Raw genomic sequence first — 15,946 nt, forward strand, 5'->3', positions numbered from 1 at the left:
CTACACTCAATTTGCCAGCAAATTTGGAAAACTCAACAGTGGCCACAGGATTGGAAAAGATCAGTTTACATTCCAATTCCAAAGAAAGGCAGTGCCAAAGAATGTTCAAACTATCGCACCATTGCACTCATTTCTCATGCTAGTAAAGTCATGCTTAAAATCCTGCAAGCTAGACTCCAGCAGTATGTGGATCGAGAACTACCAGAAGTACAGGCAGGATTTCGAAGAGGCAAAGGAACTAGAGATCAAATTGCCAACATACGCTGGATCATGGAGAAAGCTAGAGAGTTCCAGAAAAACATCTACTTCTGCTTCATTGACTATGCTAAAGCCTTTGATTGTGTGGATCATAACAAACTGTGGCAAGTTCTTAAAGAGATGGGCATACCAGACCATCTTATTTGTCTCTTGAGAAACCTATATGTGGGCCAAGAAGCAACAGTGAGAACTGGACACGGAACCACTGATTGGTTCAAAATTGGGAAAGGAGTCCGGCAAGGCTGTATACTGTCGCCCTGCCTATTTAACTTATATGCAGAGCACATCATGAGAAAGGAAGGGCTAGATGAATCAAAAGTTGGAATTAAGATTGCCGGAAGAAACATCAACAACCTAAGATATGCAGATGATACCACTCTAATGGCAGAAAGTGAAGAAGAACTAAAGAGCCTCTTGTTGCGGGTGAAGAAGGAGAGCGCAAAAGTTGGGTTGAAACTGAACATTAAGAAAACTAAGATCATGGCATCCAGCTCTCTCAATTCCTGGCAAATAGATGGGGAAGAAATGGAGGTAGTGACAGATTTTATTTTCCTGGGCTCCAAGATCACTGCAGATGTAGAATGTAGCCAAGAAATTAAAAGACGCTTGCTCCTTGGGAGGAAAGCCATGGCAAATCTAGACAGCACACTAAAAAGCAGAGACATCACCCTGTCAACAAAAGTGTGTATAGTCAAGGCTATGGTCTTCCCAGTTGCAATGTATGGCAGTGAAAGCTGGACCATAAGAAAGGCCGAGGAATTGAGGCCTTTGAGCTATGGTGCTGGAGAAGACTCCTGCGAGTCCCTTGGACTGCAAGGCGATCAAACCGGTCAGTCCTAGAGATCAACCCTGACTGTTCTTTAGAAGGCCAGATCCTGAAGTTGAAACTCAAATACTTTGGCCACCTAATGAGAAGGAAAGACTCACTGGAGAAGAGTCTAATGCTGGGAAAGATTGAGGGCAAGAGAAGAAAGGGACGACAGAGAATGAGGTGGCTGGATGGAGTTACTGAAGCAGTAGGCCTGAGCTTAAATGGACTCCAGAAGATGGTAGAGGACAGGAAGGCCTGGAGGAACATTGTCCATAGGGTCACGATGGGTCGGACACGACTTCGCAGCTAACAACAACAAATTATGGTGAAGGTGTCATCTACATAACTGGTCCATATTTTCAGTTGTATTTGTGGAATTGCTATGGCTTCTAGACATTGCATGACAACCTCCACTATAAGTCCTGAAAGCGGTGATCCCATAGGTGTCTCTTTAAATTTGTTGGTAAATTTGGCCACCAAACTGGAAATATGTACTGTGTTTCCCTGAAAGTAAGGCCTACCCCAAAAATAAGCCCTAGCTTGATTTTGGGGGTGGGCCTAATATAAGCCCTAGTTTTGGGGCGAGGCATACTTAAAAATCAAGCTAGGGTGGGGGTGGTGGAGCTGCCCCACACACTCCGCACTCATTCACCTTGCAGCCAGGCCTCTCCTCGCCGACCCAGCTCTTCTTCTGAGGTATGTTCTGCAGCCAGGCCTGCATTTCTCCGTCAAAGGCCTTTCCGGAAGGCCTCTGCAGCCAACAATCGAGCTACAGATTCAATCCATAGCTTGGTTCTGCAAGACCTCTGCAGCCAAGGACTGAGCTATGGATTCAATCCATAGCTCGGTACTTGGCTGCAGAGGCCTTCCTGACTGCAAAATGCAGGCTGGAATGCAGCTGCAGAATGAAGCTGATCCTTTGGCGCAGAAGAAGTGGACTTGCTGGGCAGGACTGTCGGTGCAGGAGGTAAGACATCCCAAAAATAAGACCTGGTGACTCTTTTGGAGGTAAAAAAAGGAGACCCAGTCTTATTTTTGGAGAAATACAGGTAGTTAAGCAGAGGTTTATGAGATCCAAAATCCTGGGTGTTTTGATCTTCGTGTATTCACTTAAGTCAGGTGTATTGTGAAGCAATGCAATCATCGGTTCTTTGGCTAATTCTGGATCTATAGATGTGAACAGGGCTGTGACATCAAATGAGACCATGATTTCGTCCTCATCTATAGTCACATCCCTGATTGTTTAAAGGCACTGTAGTGGAGAGTTAATGGAGTGTTGGATTCCTCTTGTGAAATGCCCAAGCTTTTTTGTTAGTTCTTTTGCTATTTTGTATGTAGGGATCCCTGGTAGAGATACAATTGGACAGAGGGGTATGCCAGGTTCATCTATTTTGGGGTGTCCGTAGAAGCATGGGAGGATAGGTCCGCCACTGTTCTTCTTTGCTAATTTGGACTTTCTTAGTGAGGTGACCGAGGGTTCTCTTGATCTGGTTGCCTAGGTTTTGTATTCTATTCACGTTCACAGGGATGTATGTTTCTTTGTCCTCCGGTATTTCTTTCGTTTTTTGTTGGTAGTGTGCTCTGTCCATAATCACTGTGGTTTGGCCTTTGTCTGCAGGTAGGATGATGATGTTCTGGTCCTTTTTTAGGTTTCTGAGGGCTGCTCTAGATTCTGCTGTAAGTTGATTCTGTTCCTGTCGTCTTCTCATCTGTGGAATGATGTTTTGTGTAATGTTTCCTTGCACCTCTGTGGAGAGTTTGATGGTTTAAAGCACTAACACTGATGATGTTACCTACTTAGGGTAATGAAAGGTCTCCAAGAAAATAAGCAAGCTCAGAGAGCACCAAGGACCCCTCAAAATACAGCTGTTTTGATTATGGTAAGGCATAAAATAAAGATGAGCAGCTCTTAGGTAGATTTCCGTTTTGCCTGCAAAAGATCTGATTGAATCTCTGAAATGTTCAGGACTAATGTTTCTGTCTGAAACTCTACAGATACATATCATTCAAGAGATTAGAATTTGAATGCTACCCTGACTGGGTGAGATATGGCAGATTTTGTCTTGCAGTTAAAATAGCAATCATACAGGCTCTGGCTGCAGCTCAGAAAGAACTGTACTGTATGCATTAATAGGATATCCAAATATGTATTAAAATACCCAAATGCACCAGCATGAACTTGTAGTTTTGTTGCATCAGTATGCAGGTGCCATTTTCCAGGAAGTTTTCCTTTTTGATTCACCTTCCCTGTCTAGGCTTTCATCCCATGATTTTTCTGGTAGTCTCCCATCCCAAACTAAGCAGTTCAACTAGGTTTACTGTTTTCAAGTTACATGCTGCCAGCTAAGTTGTATATGCATTAGTACACTCCAAGTTGAAGAACAGCTGAATCAGGTACATTCAGTGGCAATGAATGCAGCAGGTAATCCCAGCATCCACAGCTGAAATGTTAATTTATAAAAAAGCCCCACTTCCATCAGAGACCATGCAGAACTGCAAAAGTTCCTAAAACAGCATATTCAAAATACCGGCTTTCTTCAATGCAGCACCTGCCCAGATATGCTGGACTAATTCCAAAACTGACCGCAAATTAGGAGAATTGAATTTCATTATACGTTGCGCTTTTTGGCAATTTAAGATCATTCACCCTGCAGAGAATTGTCAACCTGAACTCAATTACCAACAATTCTACCTAATAGTACATTAAATTTACAACCTCTACGCAAGCAGGATTTTATTGAAGATTTAGGAATTCTATACCCAAAATCTATCAAGGGGTGGAGATACCAGGTCACATGCAGAATGTGCATTCCCTGCTTAACTCCAGGGTCAAAAATAGGCAGGTGCTGACAGAAAGCCTTCGGTAAACAAGCAACAACCCGTGCTTTACTCACCAGCCGAGTTGCTCGGTAGGGCCCGGGACCCACGAGTCGAGGCTCCATCGGTCGCCCCGAAAACACAAAACTCCGCAGTCCGTCTCCACGGTGACCGATAGACACAGCATAGAGTCTTCGAAGGAAAGTTTGAATCAGAGACTTTGCATTGTGATTGGGCCAAATCTAGGTCACATGACACCTCAGAATTAGCCGATTGGAGGCAGTCCTTTTAAGAAACACTCCGCTCATAGAAAAAAAAAATCATGCGTTCGCTCTTTGCCCCGATTAGCAGGTGATTGGATTCTCCGCCAGAAACGTCAGAGGTGTGCTTTACCGACAACGCCCAATGATTTGTTCCGCTCCTTTTCTCCGTCACCAATCGCTGGGCGGTAGCGAGATAAAAGGAACGGGCTGATAATTTCAGGCAATGCTTTTGCGAGCTTATTCTGCTGTTTCAACTTTGTATCGCAAGCAGGTGACGTTGCTGCTCTGGCTTCTTGCTAAAATCGATACTGCATAATCGCAAAATTTGGGAGAATTCCATCCCTTCCCATTATATGGATGGTGCAAGGATTGAGGTCCCTAAATTCCCCCACCTTCGTGGCACAAAGGCTAGCCAAGAATGGAGGATGCCATGCCATGCCCTTTAAGCCTCTCTTAACATTGGTGGCAACTGAGCTAATTATCACTTGCTTAACCATGGTTTGCATAATCTTAGCTTAATACGTGGGAGCTTCTTCCGTTTTTCTGCTTCATAAGCATATCCTTTTAACAGTTATTTGTTCTAAAATCATGCTTGACTATATTCAGATTTCCCTAAATCACTGAGCCTTCTAGATGAAGTGATTACAACGGGCAGAAGTTCCAGGTGGTATCTCAAATCTTGTTTACATATTCTGGCATTTGTAGTCAAAACATCTCCTTTGTGGTCCAGGGCTTCTGGATCAAGCAGTGGAGAGATTGAAACTTAGGCAAAGGGTTGGTGTAAATGTAAAACTGAATTTTACATCCACTAAAGAAATTCTCTTTTACTCTGACTTGGGATGCATAAAACTGCTAATAGCCTTTCCCAGAGATAATTATTGAGCTTTTGCTGTGGTCCTATCAGTCTAACAAACATCTTAATAAACTTGAACTGATTCCAGAAAAAGCTGGCCTTTACTTTAAAACATGATAGTAATTTAGCAAGCATAAGGGCTTTGTTCTACAAATTTGGGGGGTGGGGAAATGTTTCCTTCAAACCAACCCATTATTAAAACCCTAAGACACGTAAAAAAAATTCAAATAGTTGAAGACTTATGAATCATAGTTTTTAATATACAATAGTACAGTTTGTATAAAACAAAGTTGATAGATACTTTAACAGTGAGGTTCATACCCTTTGTTACCATCCATGAAACGTTTCCATTTCAGATAAAAGCAGCCTAAGGAAGTTGGGACCCAGTTGATGTATCCTCATCAGTGCTCAAAGTATTGTTGTATACTCATCAAACACACTTCATTTTCATAATGAAGATACATAAGCATTTAAGAGTGCCACTAAAATTTAAATATGCCACTAAATTCCCAATATGTACTTTATTGCTGATATTTGTAGGTTGTAATAGTTTTTATTTTTCCTCACATCAAATTTAAATTCCAAATAATTTATAATAAAATATATATTTTTGTCCAGGAAAACCATATACAAAACATCCAGTGTGCCGTGCACTGAAGCCTCTTGATTGTCAAGTACTGCATGTTGAAGATCTTGTTTTGTAACTGAGCTCTTCATTCATTTTTGTTTCTGCTAACACCATTTTGCAAATGTTTTGGGAGCCGGCGACCCTTAGTATAAGCATTATACCAAAAATTTAGAAACAGGATTAAAAACAAAAATCCGTAGAGCCCAATGATGAACATGAAAATAGGATACTGATACTGACAATTATCCATGAGGTAGATTTGCCCTATATGCAGTGTCACCAAGAAGAACTGCACCTGTAAAAAAAAAATAAGATTTGAAGAAATTTTACTTTCTGACTTTGGACCTGAAAACTAGATATGAAGTGACTAAAGAAATATTATGGATTTTGAATACATAGTTATTCATATTTGATAATTTATTGAGTTAGATTAAAATTAAGAATATATTATAAATATTGATTTTTTTAGAATGCTGATTATTAGTATGTTATTAGTATTATTAGTATTTTAAATATTGATATTCATTTAAACTTAGAAAAGTTGTATTATATTATCTCTGCTTTAAAAAAAGTTGGAGGTCATTTTTGTTATACTGAAGATATTTTTTGTCACTTGTTAACTTGTCCTCTTTTTCTCTTTAGGTTAGCTTGTATTTTAATGTTTGTTTTTGAAATTTAATAAATATATTAGTAAAAAGACATTACTTTTAAATCAAGTAGAGAAGAAGAATTAAGACAGAACTAAGATGGAATTATTTGGATTGCAGTTTCCTTAAGGCCCATTATTACATTTCATGACACATGTCTACAAAAGCATTTTAGAGCTGTGATAAGTAGTTTCTGTCCCCTTAGTACAGAACAACAGTTGGAGAGAAGAGGGCATAAGGAAGAGAAAGGGAAATGCCAACAAGAGATCAAGTCTTCTTACCTGGAGCATTTTTAGGATGGGGCAACAAGCCAAAGTGGTGAGTTGGGTTGGTGTAAATGCAAATTCTATCCACCCATTTTATAATATTCACAAACTGCCCCATTTCAAACTAGGCTTAACCTGCTTAGCTGTGGAATCCAGGCAAAGTTGGCAACATGCTCCTATCTGCTCAGGCAGTTAGCCAGATGATAAACTACATCCTTCTTAAAGCAGTTGGTTGTAAAATATCAAGACTCAGATGTAACAATAAAAACTAAAATAACATGGATCAGCATTCCCCTCCTTAAATTTTGATGGTTCTGACCTTGATGGCCTTTAAGAAAGGTCTGAAGATCTGGTTTTTTCACTCTGTGCTATCCCAAGACGGTATATGACACTATTGTAATTATATGAATCTTGCGCCTTTCCTTAGCATGTTTTATTTCATTGCTTTTATCATTTTCTATATTTTGTTTTAATCTTTGTAAGATACCCAAAATCACAAATAAATAACATCTGCTAATGCAGATAATCTTATACTCACTATGTAATCATCTTTTTGAGAGAACTCAGGCTGTATGGAAGCACCAAAGTGGAAAATGTGATATATCTAGCTAGCTCACAACATTATAATGTGCCTATTTATCTTTTGTAAGTATAAATCATTCAAATCTAAGCCTATTTTTTTTCCTGTACCTTCTTTCAAAGTTACTTACCAATTGTACAGTTGTCAGATATTTTTTCCACCACAAATGCTTATGGAATGCTGGCCCCAGTGTACAAAGTCCGTAGTAGGAGTACATGATCACATGAACCATAGAGTTGAGCATACCATGGAATGTTCCTAAACCTCCTGTAGAAAGGGAGGCAAGATCTGTCTCAGTCATGTAAATCATTTTTTATTATCAGTCCAAAGCATGTCATAGTTGAGGCATATCAGAGAAACACAGAAATAATAAGTATTCAAAAATGTACTTCAATCCTGTTTTCATAGATTTCTACTATAGTATTTATGACCAGCTAATGCATGACTAGGGACGCGGTGGCTCAGTGGGTTAGGATGCTGAGCTTGTCGATCAGAAGGTCGGCAGTTTGGCGGGTCGAATCCCGAGTGCCACGTAACAGAGTGAGCACCTGTGACTCGTCCCAGCTTCTGCCAACCTAGCAGTTCGAAAGCACGTAAAAATGCAAGTAGAAAAATAGGGACCACTGCGGTGGGAAGGTAACAGCGTTCCGTGCGCCTTTGGCGTCTAGTCATGCCGGCCACATGACCACGGAGACGTCCTCGGACAAGCGCTGGCTCTTCGGCTTTGAAATGGAGATGAGCACCGGCCCCTAGAGTCGGAAACGACTAGCACACACGTGCGGGGGAACCTTTACCTTTACCTAATGCATGACTAACTAATAATACACAATTTATTCAGTTACCATAGCTGCCTGGGTTCATATATCATTCTGAGCTATAAAGTAACCAAACACATTTTATCCTAGTATCTAATATAAAGCTAGTCTGTATGTTGGTGCAATGGGTGGATACCATTTAGAAAAAAAATTCTGTATGGCAAAAAGCTACATGCAGTGCTGCAGTGCAAACTTCCCAAAGTGCTACTCTTCAAATGAAGACCAATCACAACACACAGAATTTGCACTCAACATAGTGATGATTTGCCATCAAGCTGTTTTCAGCTCCTAGTGACTACATAGATAGATACTGATTAGGAATTTTGGGAATTATAGTTTCAGTGCATTTGGAGGGCACATGGTTAGAGAGGTTGAGTGGTTAAAATGAATGGATAGAGATCAATCTGTACCAACACCACCATCATTTGCAAACAAACTCACTGTAGAGTAATTCTAAAGAGTAGGAGGAAGACTTAAGAAGGAACTTAACAAAAGGAATAATTATCCATGCTGGACACCCTCTATATTAGCCTCTCTATATCAGGCTCTCTATTTATTTAGCAGCAAAATAACTTGCATTCACCTAATGAAGTGAAGAAAGCTGGGGGTAATCAAGAGTGGATTCAAGTAAAGGGACTGTTTAGTTGTGGTATTTAAAATTATGGGCTACAGTGGTAAAAGTAGTAGAGGCACTCACAAGTGGCTGAATGAGCGCTCATTAAAGGCTTCACTTCAGTTTGCAAGGAAGTATCCAAAGTGAAATGTCAGTGGGCCTTGTACTGTTCAATATGTTGATCAATGTCATGGAGGAGAGATGGGAGGGGAGATTTATCAAATCTGCAGATAATACAAAGCAGAATATCATGCAACTTTGATGAAGGCTTTACAAAATGGCTGCACCTTTTCCCTGACTGCTAAGCTAGAAAATCTGCGAAAGAGGGTCAGCTTCACATTACACAGTGTATGGAAAAACAAAGGCATACAGTAACAAACAGATGATTTTTAATTTATTTTTTTGTTTTTATTTACTTTGTCAATGCTGTAAACATTGGATGTTCCGGCTCTGACAAGTGATGAAAATCGCAGTCATTTTCTCTTTGCTTTTAACATGCTTTTTCTTCTATTTAGAAATCAGGTGCAGAAGGGGGTTTGGGTGAATGCTTGAGCTCAGCTAGCCATAATAATAACACTGCTCTGTGGGAACCCAAGGATGAACTGATGACGTTTTGGCGGGCTGAGGAGCTGGGAAGAAAGCCCGTGTTTCAGGTTTATTAGAGAACATGATTTATGACTGCTGCTTGGGGGTGGAAATTACAATTTGTTACTTTGTATCTGGAGGAAGGGAATCTAGTTTTGGGTTCAACTATGTAGTGCCGATACTTTGTTTCCTGAATAAAAAATTCTTTAAGGAAGAATTTTTGCCTTGAATTTCTTTTGAAGGGTTTCATCTATCAGAAACATGACATACTTATACGCTATCTTTAATATTTTTATAAATAAGGTGGCAAATATATGCAACACAACTTCCTCTTCTACTTTCCTCACAACATGATTGAAATTCCAATTCCCGGAATGTGCAGGTTGTATATCTTTAATTGTAGCTGGTTAGCATATCTTTCACACCTCCATATACAATAACGGACAAGACAGGTTTTGCAGACAGGTTTTTGAGCACTGGCTCAAAGAAATGGGTTGCTATTTTTTTAAAAAAAAACTGGCATACAGTTAGGAATAGATTTAGGCTTATTTGCATTTGTTTCCAGACTATTTCTCTTATATTTCATTTTAAAGCAGTTTTCTATTCAGTCTCTTCCTCTTCCACTACCTCCATCCTATTTTTACATCACTGTTCTCTATTTCTGTTTTAGCTGATTTTCAGTAAGCTATAAAAGCAAACTATATTTTTATCAATTTTCTTTTCACTATCATGCATCTAATTAATCGCTACTTCTATTTGAAGCTATTTCAGTTTTTTGGGGGGTTTTTAGGAAGTGATTGTTGAAAGTCTTTGAATCCAGGATGAAGTAACTTCTCAGTTACGGAGAACTAGCATCACATTGCCGTTATTTAAAGAGGGAAAATTATTAACTAGTTTTCATCAAGACAGAGAACAGCCAATGTTTGGAATCAGTGATTAGGGCTGGACATGTTTTAAACAGGATATGGTTATGCCTAAAGAATGGCTGTTGTAGGTCTGAAATTTTTTTCAAAATATCTAATACAGCTGTTTGGTCCACAAAAATTCACATCGATTATACTCAATCTGCAACACTGGAAACTGAATAGAGTGCTTTTTGTGCAGCTTTTAATTAAATCATCTGTCAAGCCTAAGGGAAGTAATAAACTGGAAGCCTATAGCAGAATCTACAGCAAGTTAAAATTGGAGCCGTGTTAAGCAACAGTGCCTAAATAATTTGTATGGGGCTTGTTCAGCAAGTTATTTATTTTCCTCTAATCCCAAATGCAGCTCTGAAAACAAACCATTATTTAAGTTTGTTGCAGCATCAGCTTAACATAACATTCAAGCTCATGAACAATTATTTTAGATGCATAGTGTTAAAGGAAATTGCATTGCTAAAAAAACATCACCAATTATGGTATATAATAAACCTTTATTGTCAAAGTACAACATGTGTACATTGAGATTAACTGAGCCTCCCCCCCCCCGTGCTCTCTCCCCCCAACACACAGTGACAACAAACCCTCCATCCTACCACACCATGTGAACCAACTACACCACACACCGGTCTCCCAAGTCAATTCTGCATAAGATTATGTCCCATTTAAAAGCCTAACAGCCCATGGATAAAAGCTATTTTTCAGCCTGTTGGTACGGCTGGCTATATTCCTATATCTCCTACCGGATGGTAGGAGAGTAAAGAGATACCGTCCAGGGTGTGAGTCATCCCTGAGAATCTTCCTCACTCTTCCAAGGCAACGAGCCCTGGCGATGTCATCCAGTGGTGTCAGGGAACAGCCCACAATGTCTTGTGCTGTGCTCACTACCCTCTGTAATACTTTCCTGTCCGCGGCTGTCAGACCAGCATACCAAACCACAATACCATACGAGAGGACGCTCTCTATAGTAGACCGGTAAAAGAGGGTCATTAGCTGTTGTTCTACCCTGTTCTTCCGCAAGATCCTAAGAAAGTGAAGCCTCTGTTGGGCCTTTCTAGCCACCTGGGTTGTGTTAACTTTCCAGGTCAGATCTTCACAGAGGTAGACTCCCAGAAATTTAAAGGAGGAAACTCTCTCTACACAGTCCTCCCCGATGTAAAGTGGGGCAGGTTCCTCCTTTTTTCTCCGGAAGTCTAACACCATCTCTTTCGTCTTGCCGATGTTTAGGTGCAAGTTGTTACTACACCATATGGATAGTTTTTGTACCTCCGCCCTATATGCTGTCTCATCCCCACCTGTAATAAGACCCACCACAGTTGTATCATCTGCGAACTTGATTATCGCAGTGGATGGGTCAGATGATACACAATCATAAGTGTATAAAGAGTACAGGTAGGGGCTAAGCACACAGCCCTGTGGCGTGCCGGTGCAAAGCTTCAGGGGGGTGGACAAAGCAGACCCGACCCTCACTGTTTGTACCCGATCCCTAAGAAAGTCTTGATTCACTAACAAACCTATTATGGCACATATTTTAATTAATTTTTGCCATCTGTTTCAGATTGTGGATAGCAATATGATGAAAAGGACTGGTGCTCACTGAAGCTGCCCACATTACAGTGCCCGTATGTTTTGGCTGTATCTCCCTCGACAGGAGAGCAATAGCTGCTTATCACCATACTTGCTTTATTTTTTATTGAAAGAAAATGATTTCCTATTACATAAATTAATTACAGGTAGTCCTCGATTTACAACAGTTCATTTAGTAACCATTCAAAGTTACAACGGCACTGAAAAAAAGTGACTTATGACCATTTTTCACATTTACGACCATCACAGCATCCCCATGGCCATGTGATCAAAATTCAGACATTTGGCAACTGACTCATATTTATGATGGTTGCAGTTTCCCGGGGTTATATGATCCCCTTTTGCAACCTTTTGACAACCAAAGTCAATGGGGAAGCCAGATTCACTTAACCGTGTTACTGACTTAACACCTGCAGTGATTCACTTAGCCACTGTGGCAAGAAAGGTTGTAAAATGGAGGAAAACTCACTTAACAAATGTTTCACTTAGCAACAAAAATTTTGGGCTCAACCCTGGTCATACGTTGAGGACTTCCTATATTGTGTTCTTAGTGAATAAACAAGGTTGCGTCTTCAAATCTCACCTGGAGAGTTTTTTTCTAATGGGCATCAGAGAATACTGCCTTTAGCAGCTTAGGATGAATTCTACCTAAAGAGAAAAAGAATTTGATGCACATATCCCTAAATTCGTCCATGTACACTCATTATTGTTCTTAGTTCTTTTCCAGGCATAATTCAAAGTGCTGGTTATTAATTTTACACTCCTATGTGGCTCTGAGCCTGGAAGGCCATCTCCTACAGAATTCCCTGCCCACTGTGAGCAGGGAGTCCGCAAAATGTCTTTGCTTTAGGAACCCCATACATGGGCCTTAGTAGAGCCCCCTCCTTCCATGGAACATAGGAGTCAATATCTCCTGCAAGGCTGTGAAGCTGACCCTCTTTCGCAGATTTTCTAGCTTAGCAGTCAGGGAAAAGCTGCAACCATTTTGTAAAGCCTTCATCAAAGTTGCATGATATTCTGCTTAGTAAAATGGTAAATTATGGGCTACAGTGGTAAAAGTAGTAGAGGCACTCACAAGTGGCTGAATGAGCGCTCATTAAAGGCTTCACTTCAGTTTGCAAGGAAGTATCCAAAGTGAAATGTCAGTGGGCCTTGTACTGTTCAATATGTTGATCAATGTCATGGAGGAGAGATGGGAGGGGAGATTTATCAAATCTGCAGATAATACAAAGCAGGAGGCGGGGAGAGAGAAGAAATGCAAAAATGTTTTAAATAGACTTCAGCTGTGAACTAAAATGAATAGAATAGAATTTAATGGGGAGAAATGGGTATAATAAAAGGTGTACGTATTGGATGGGGAGGCATTGGGTTCAAAGAATTAAAGAATATATAAGTTGGTAGGGACCTTCTGGGTCATCTAGTCCAACCCCCTATTCAGTACAGGATTCAATTTAATCATCTTTGGTGGATAATTAACCAGCCTGTTTGAAAACCTCCAGCAAAGACAAATTTACCACTGTTCTAGTCAGACTCTTTCATTGCTTAACAGCTTGCTGGCTAAAACAAGGATTTAAGGCACGGGTGTCAAACTCGCCACATCACGTGACGTGTCACAACATATCATGGCTTTTTTCACATTGCTGGAGCTTGGTTGGGCGCGGCCTCCGCATGATGCAACTGGCCCACAGACCGACAGTTTGACTCCCCTGATTTAAGGCCACTAGAAAGAAAGGCACATAGGATCCTTTTTTTTAAAAAAAGGTTGCTGCAGCAACCTTAGCAGCAGCTTGGCAGAAACATGTATGAAGGTATCTAAGAATCTATGTCAAAGTCAAACATGAGCCAGCAATGTGATTCAGCAAATAAAAAAGGCAATTTCTATCCTAGGCTGTATTAAGAAGAATAGATCACAGGGAATAAATATCAAACTCTGCTCTGGTCAGATTCTGCTTGGCACAATTCTGGGCACCATAGTTCAAAAAACAAGGTGGAGCAAGTTCAGAGGAGAGCTACCAAGATGATGAAGGGTCTGGAAACCAAGCCCAATGGTTAAAAGGTCTGGAGTCAGGAAAGACAACAGAGGCAAGATATGATAGCCATCTTTAAATACCTGAAGGACTGCATTTAGAAAAGGGAACAAACTTATTCTCTATGGCCCCAAAGGGCAGAATCAGAACCAATGGGTTATAGTTACAAGGAAGTAAACAAGGCTGTATGCCAAGAGGAATTTTCTGAGTGTCAGTCAACAAACTGCCACATAAAGCAGAGTACTTCAAACAAAACCTGGAGGGTCATTAAAGATCCTTTAGTGAATCTTGTGCTGGGCAAAGAGTTGGCCTGGAAGATTATTTCTAAGGTCTCTTTTAATTTTATGATCTTCTATGTCAAATAAAATAGGCATTGTTGAATGCTTCCTCTGTGCCATATGTTACAAATAATTTACGCATTCAATGGGTTTCTTTTTGCCGTACTTTGTAATATGCTACACCACAGTATAGTGATTAAATTGCTGGACTAAAATATAATAAGGAAACAGCTTCAAGCCCACGTTTGCAATGAAAACCCACTGAGAGAATTTGGACCAGTCAGTCTCTCTCAATAAGCCCAACTTATCTGTCAGGAAAAAAAGTGGAGAAAGGAGACTTAGCTCCTAGTATAAGTCTAGAAAATGTATGGATGGACTGAGTACTGCACTAAATTAAAACATAATCGTAGCCATTTCAATACTGGCTTTGAAACCATCTTCAAGTGCACCTCTAGAAATCTGGTATAAAAGGCACATAGTTTGGCTACTTTGAAGTGTTTAGCACTATTCTGAAGCTGTCTCTGGAGATTCTCAGTCATCCAGGTCAAGGTTGTTCCAAAGGTGTTTTTTCCCCCCAAAGGCAAGTTGATTTTGTTTTTCCTTGAAGACGTTTCACTTCTCATTCAAGATGGATGAGAAGCAAAATGTCTTCAAGGGAAAAAAATGTCCAGTTGTCTTTTGAAAAAGCACCTTTGGGACACTATACTGTAGCTTTTTCCAGGTTAAGTTAAACGCATCTCTTATTCATTATAAGAGAGTAAAAATATGGATTCACAGTACTAACATATAAAAATGAAATAATTATTTTTATTGATGGATGTTTGATTTAGACATGTTGGCTTAAGTATGGTTTGTTGAATAAGCCACATAGCTAAGTTCACACAATATTCTAGAAACCCAACAAATATGTAGAAATAAACATCTGTAATGTGCATAGTCTAGGCCCATGGTGGCAAACCTATGACACGCGTGCCACAGGTGGCATGTAGAGCCCTCTCTGTAGGCACACATGCCGTTGCCCCAGTCCTAGGCCTTCAGCTGGGTTTTATAAAACCTTTTCATTTTAGGTCTCCACCGCCGTGTGCAAAAAAAAAAAGGTTCAATCAATCAATTTCAACTTCTCACAGGAAAAAAAAGATCTCACAAAGTTGAAATTGATTGATTGAACTTTTCAGTCCCACCCAGTCTGCCGTTACCACTGCAGCCACGCCCTCCCAATGGGCCATGCCCACCCAATGGGCAACACCCATCCGGCATCCAACAATACATAAGTGGGTTTTGGGTTGCAGTTTGTTTATTTATTTATTTATTTATTTATTTATTTTATTACATTTATATACCGCCCTTTCCCGGAGGACTCAGGGCGGTTTACAGGGTAATTAAAAACCAAAATACAAAAGTTAAAAAACCAAGTTTAAAAAAAATTAAATTTATCCCTGTATAAGTAAAACCCCAATTAAAATAAATTAATCCTCAGCCTGGGCCAGAGAGCTCGAAGAGCCAGGTCTTCAGGTCCCGGCGGAATGAACGGAGGTCGGGGGCAGTCCTCAGCTCCACTGGCAGCTGGTTCCAAAGGGCAGACGCCCCCACTGAGAAGGCCCTATCCCTGGGTGTCGTCCGCCGGCAATCTCTTACCGGTGGCACCCTGAGAAGACCCTCCCTGTGGGAGCGCACTGGACGAAGGGAACTTGATGCCGGCAGCAGGTGTTCCCTCAGATATCCCGGACCCAAGCCATGTAGGGCTTTATAGGTCATCACCAGCACCTTGAATTTCACCCGGAGGGCAACCGGAAGCCAATGCAGCTCGCGGAGTAGAGGTGTTACATGGGAGTATCGGGAGACCCCCATCACAACTCGCGCGGCCGCATTCTGCACCAGCTGAAGCCTCCGAGTGGTCCTCAAGGGCAGCCCCATGTAGAGAGCGTTGCAGTAGTCCAAACGGGAGGTCACGAGCGCATGAGTGACTGTGCGTAGGGCATCTCGGTCCAGATAGGGTCG

At 40.7% G+C, this 15,946-nt stretch overlaps 2 protein-coding genes across 3 annotated transcripts in view; both read right to left on the reverse strand.

Annotated features, from left to right (window-relative positions):
• DEPDC1B (DEP domain containing 1B) overlaps positions 1 to 4,011 on the reverse strand; it is a gene marked incomplete at both ends in the record, with an annotated part of 48,606 nt that extends 44,595 nt beyond the window's left edge. Inside the window, one exon of the mRNA XM_081321114.1 lies at positions 3,964 to 4,011. Coding sequence (XP_081177240.1) covers positions 3,964 to 4,011 — 48 coding nt within the window. The remainder of the gene's footprint in view (positions 1 to 3,963) is intronic.
• Positions 4,012 to 5,297: 1,286 nt separating this feature from the next.
• Positions 5,298 to 15,946, reverse strand: part of ELOVL7 (ELOVL fatty acid elongase 7) — a 45,688-nt gene continuing 35,039 nt past the window's right edge. For both annotated transcript variants that reach the window (XM_081317835.1, XM_081317836.1), the window contains 2 exons: positions 7,254 to 7,390; positions 5,298 to 5,925 (listed from right to left, as the gene is read on the reverse strand). In XM_081317835.1, coding sequence (XP_081173961.1) covers positions 5,716 to 5,925; positions 7,254 to 7,390 — 347 coding nt within the window. In that variant the 3' untranslated portion in view covers positions 5,298 to 5,715. The remainder of the gene's footprint in view (positions 5,926 to 7,253; positions 7,391 to 15,946) is intronic.

The sequence above is a fragment of the Vipera berus genome (genome assembly GCF_964194415.1).
Source record: "Vipera berus genome assembly, chromosome: 2".
NCBI lineage: Eukaryota > Metazoa > Chordata > Lepidosauria > Squamata > Viperidae > Vipera > Vipera berus.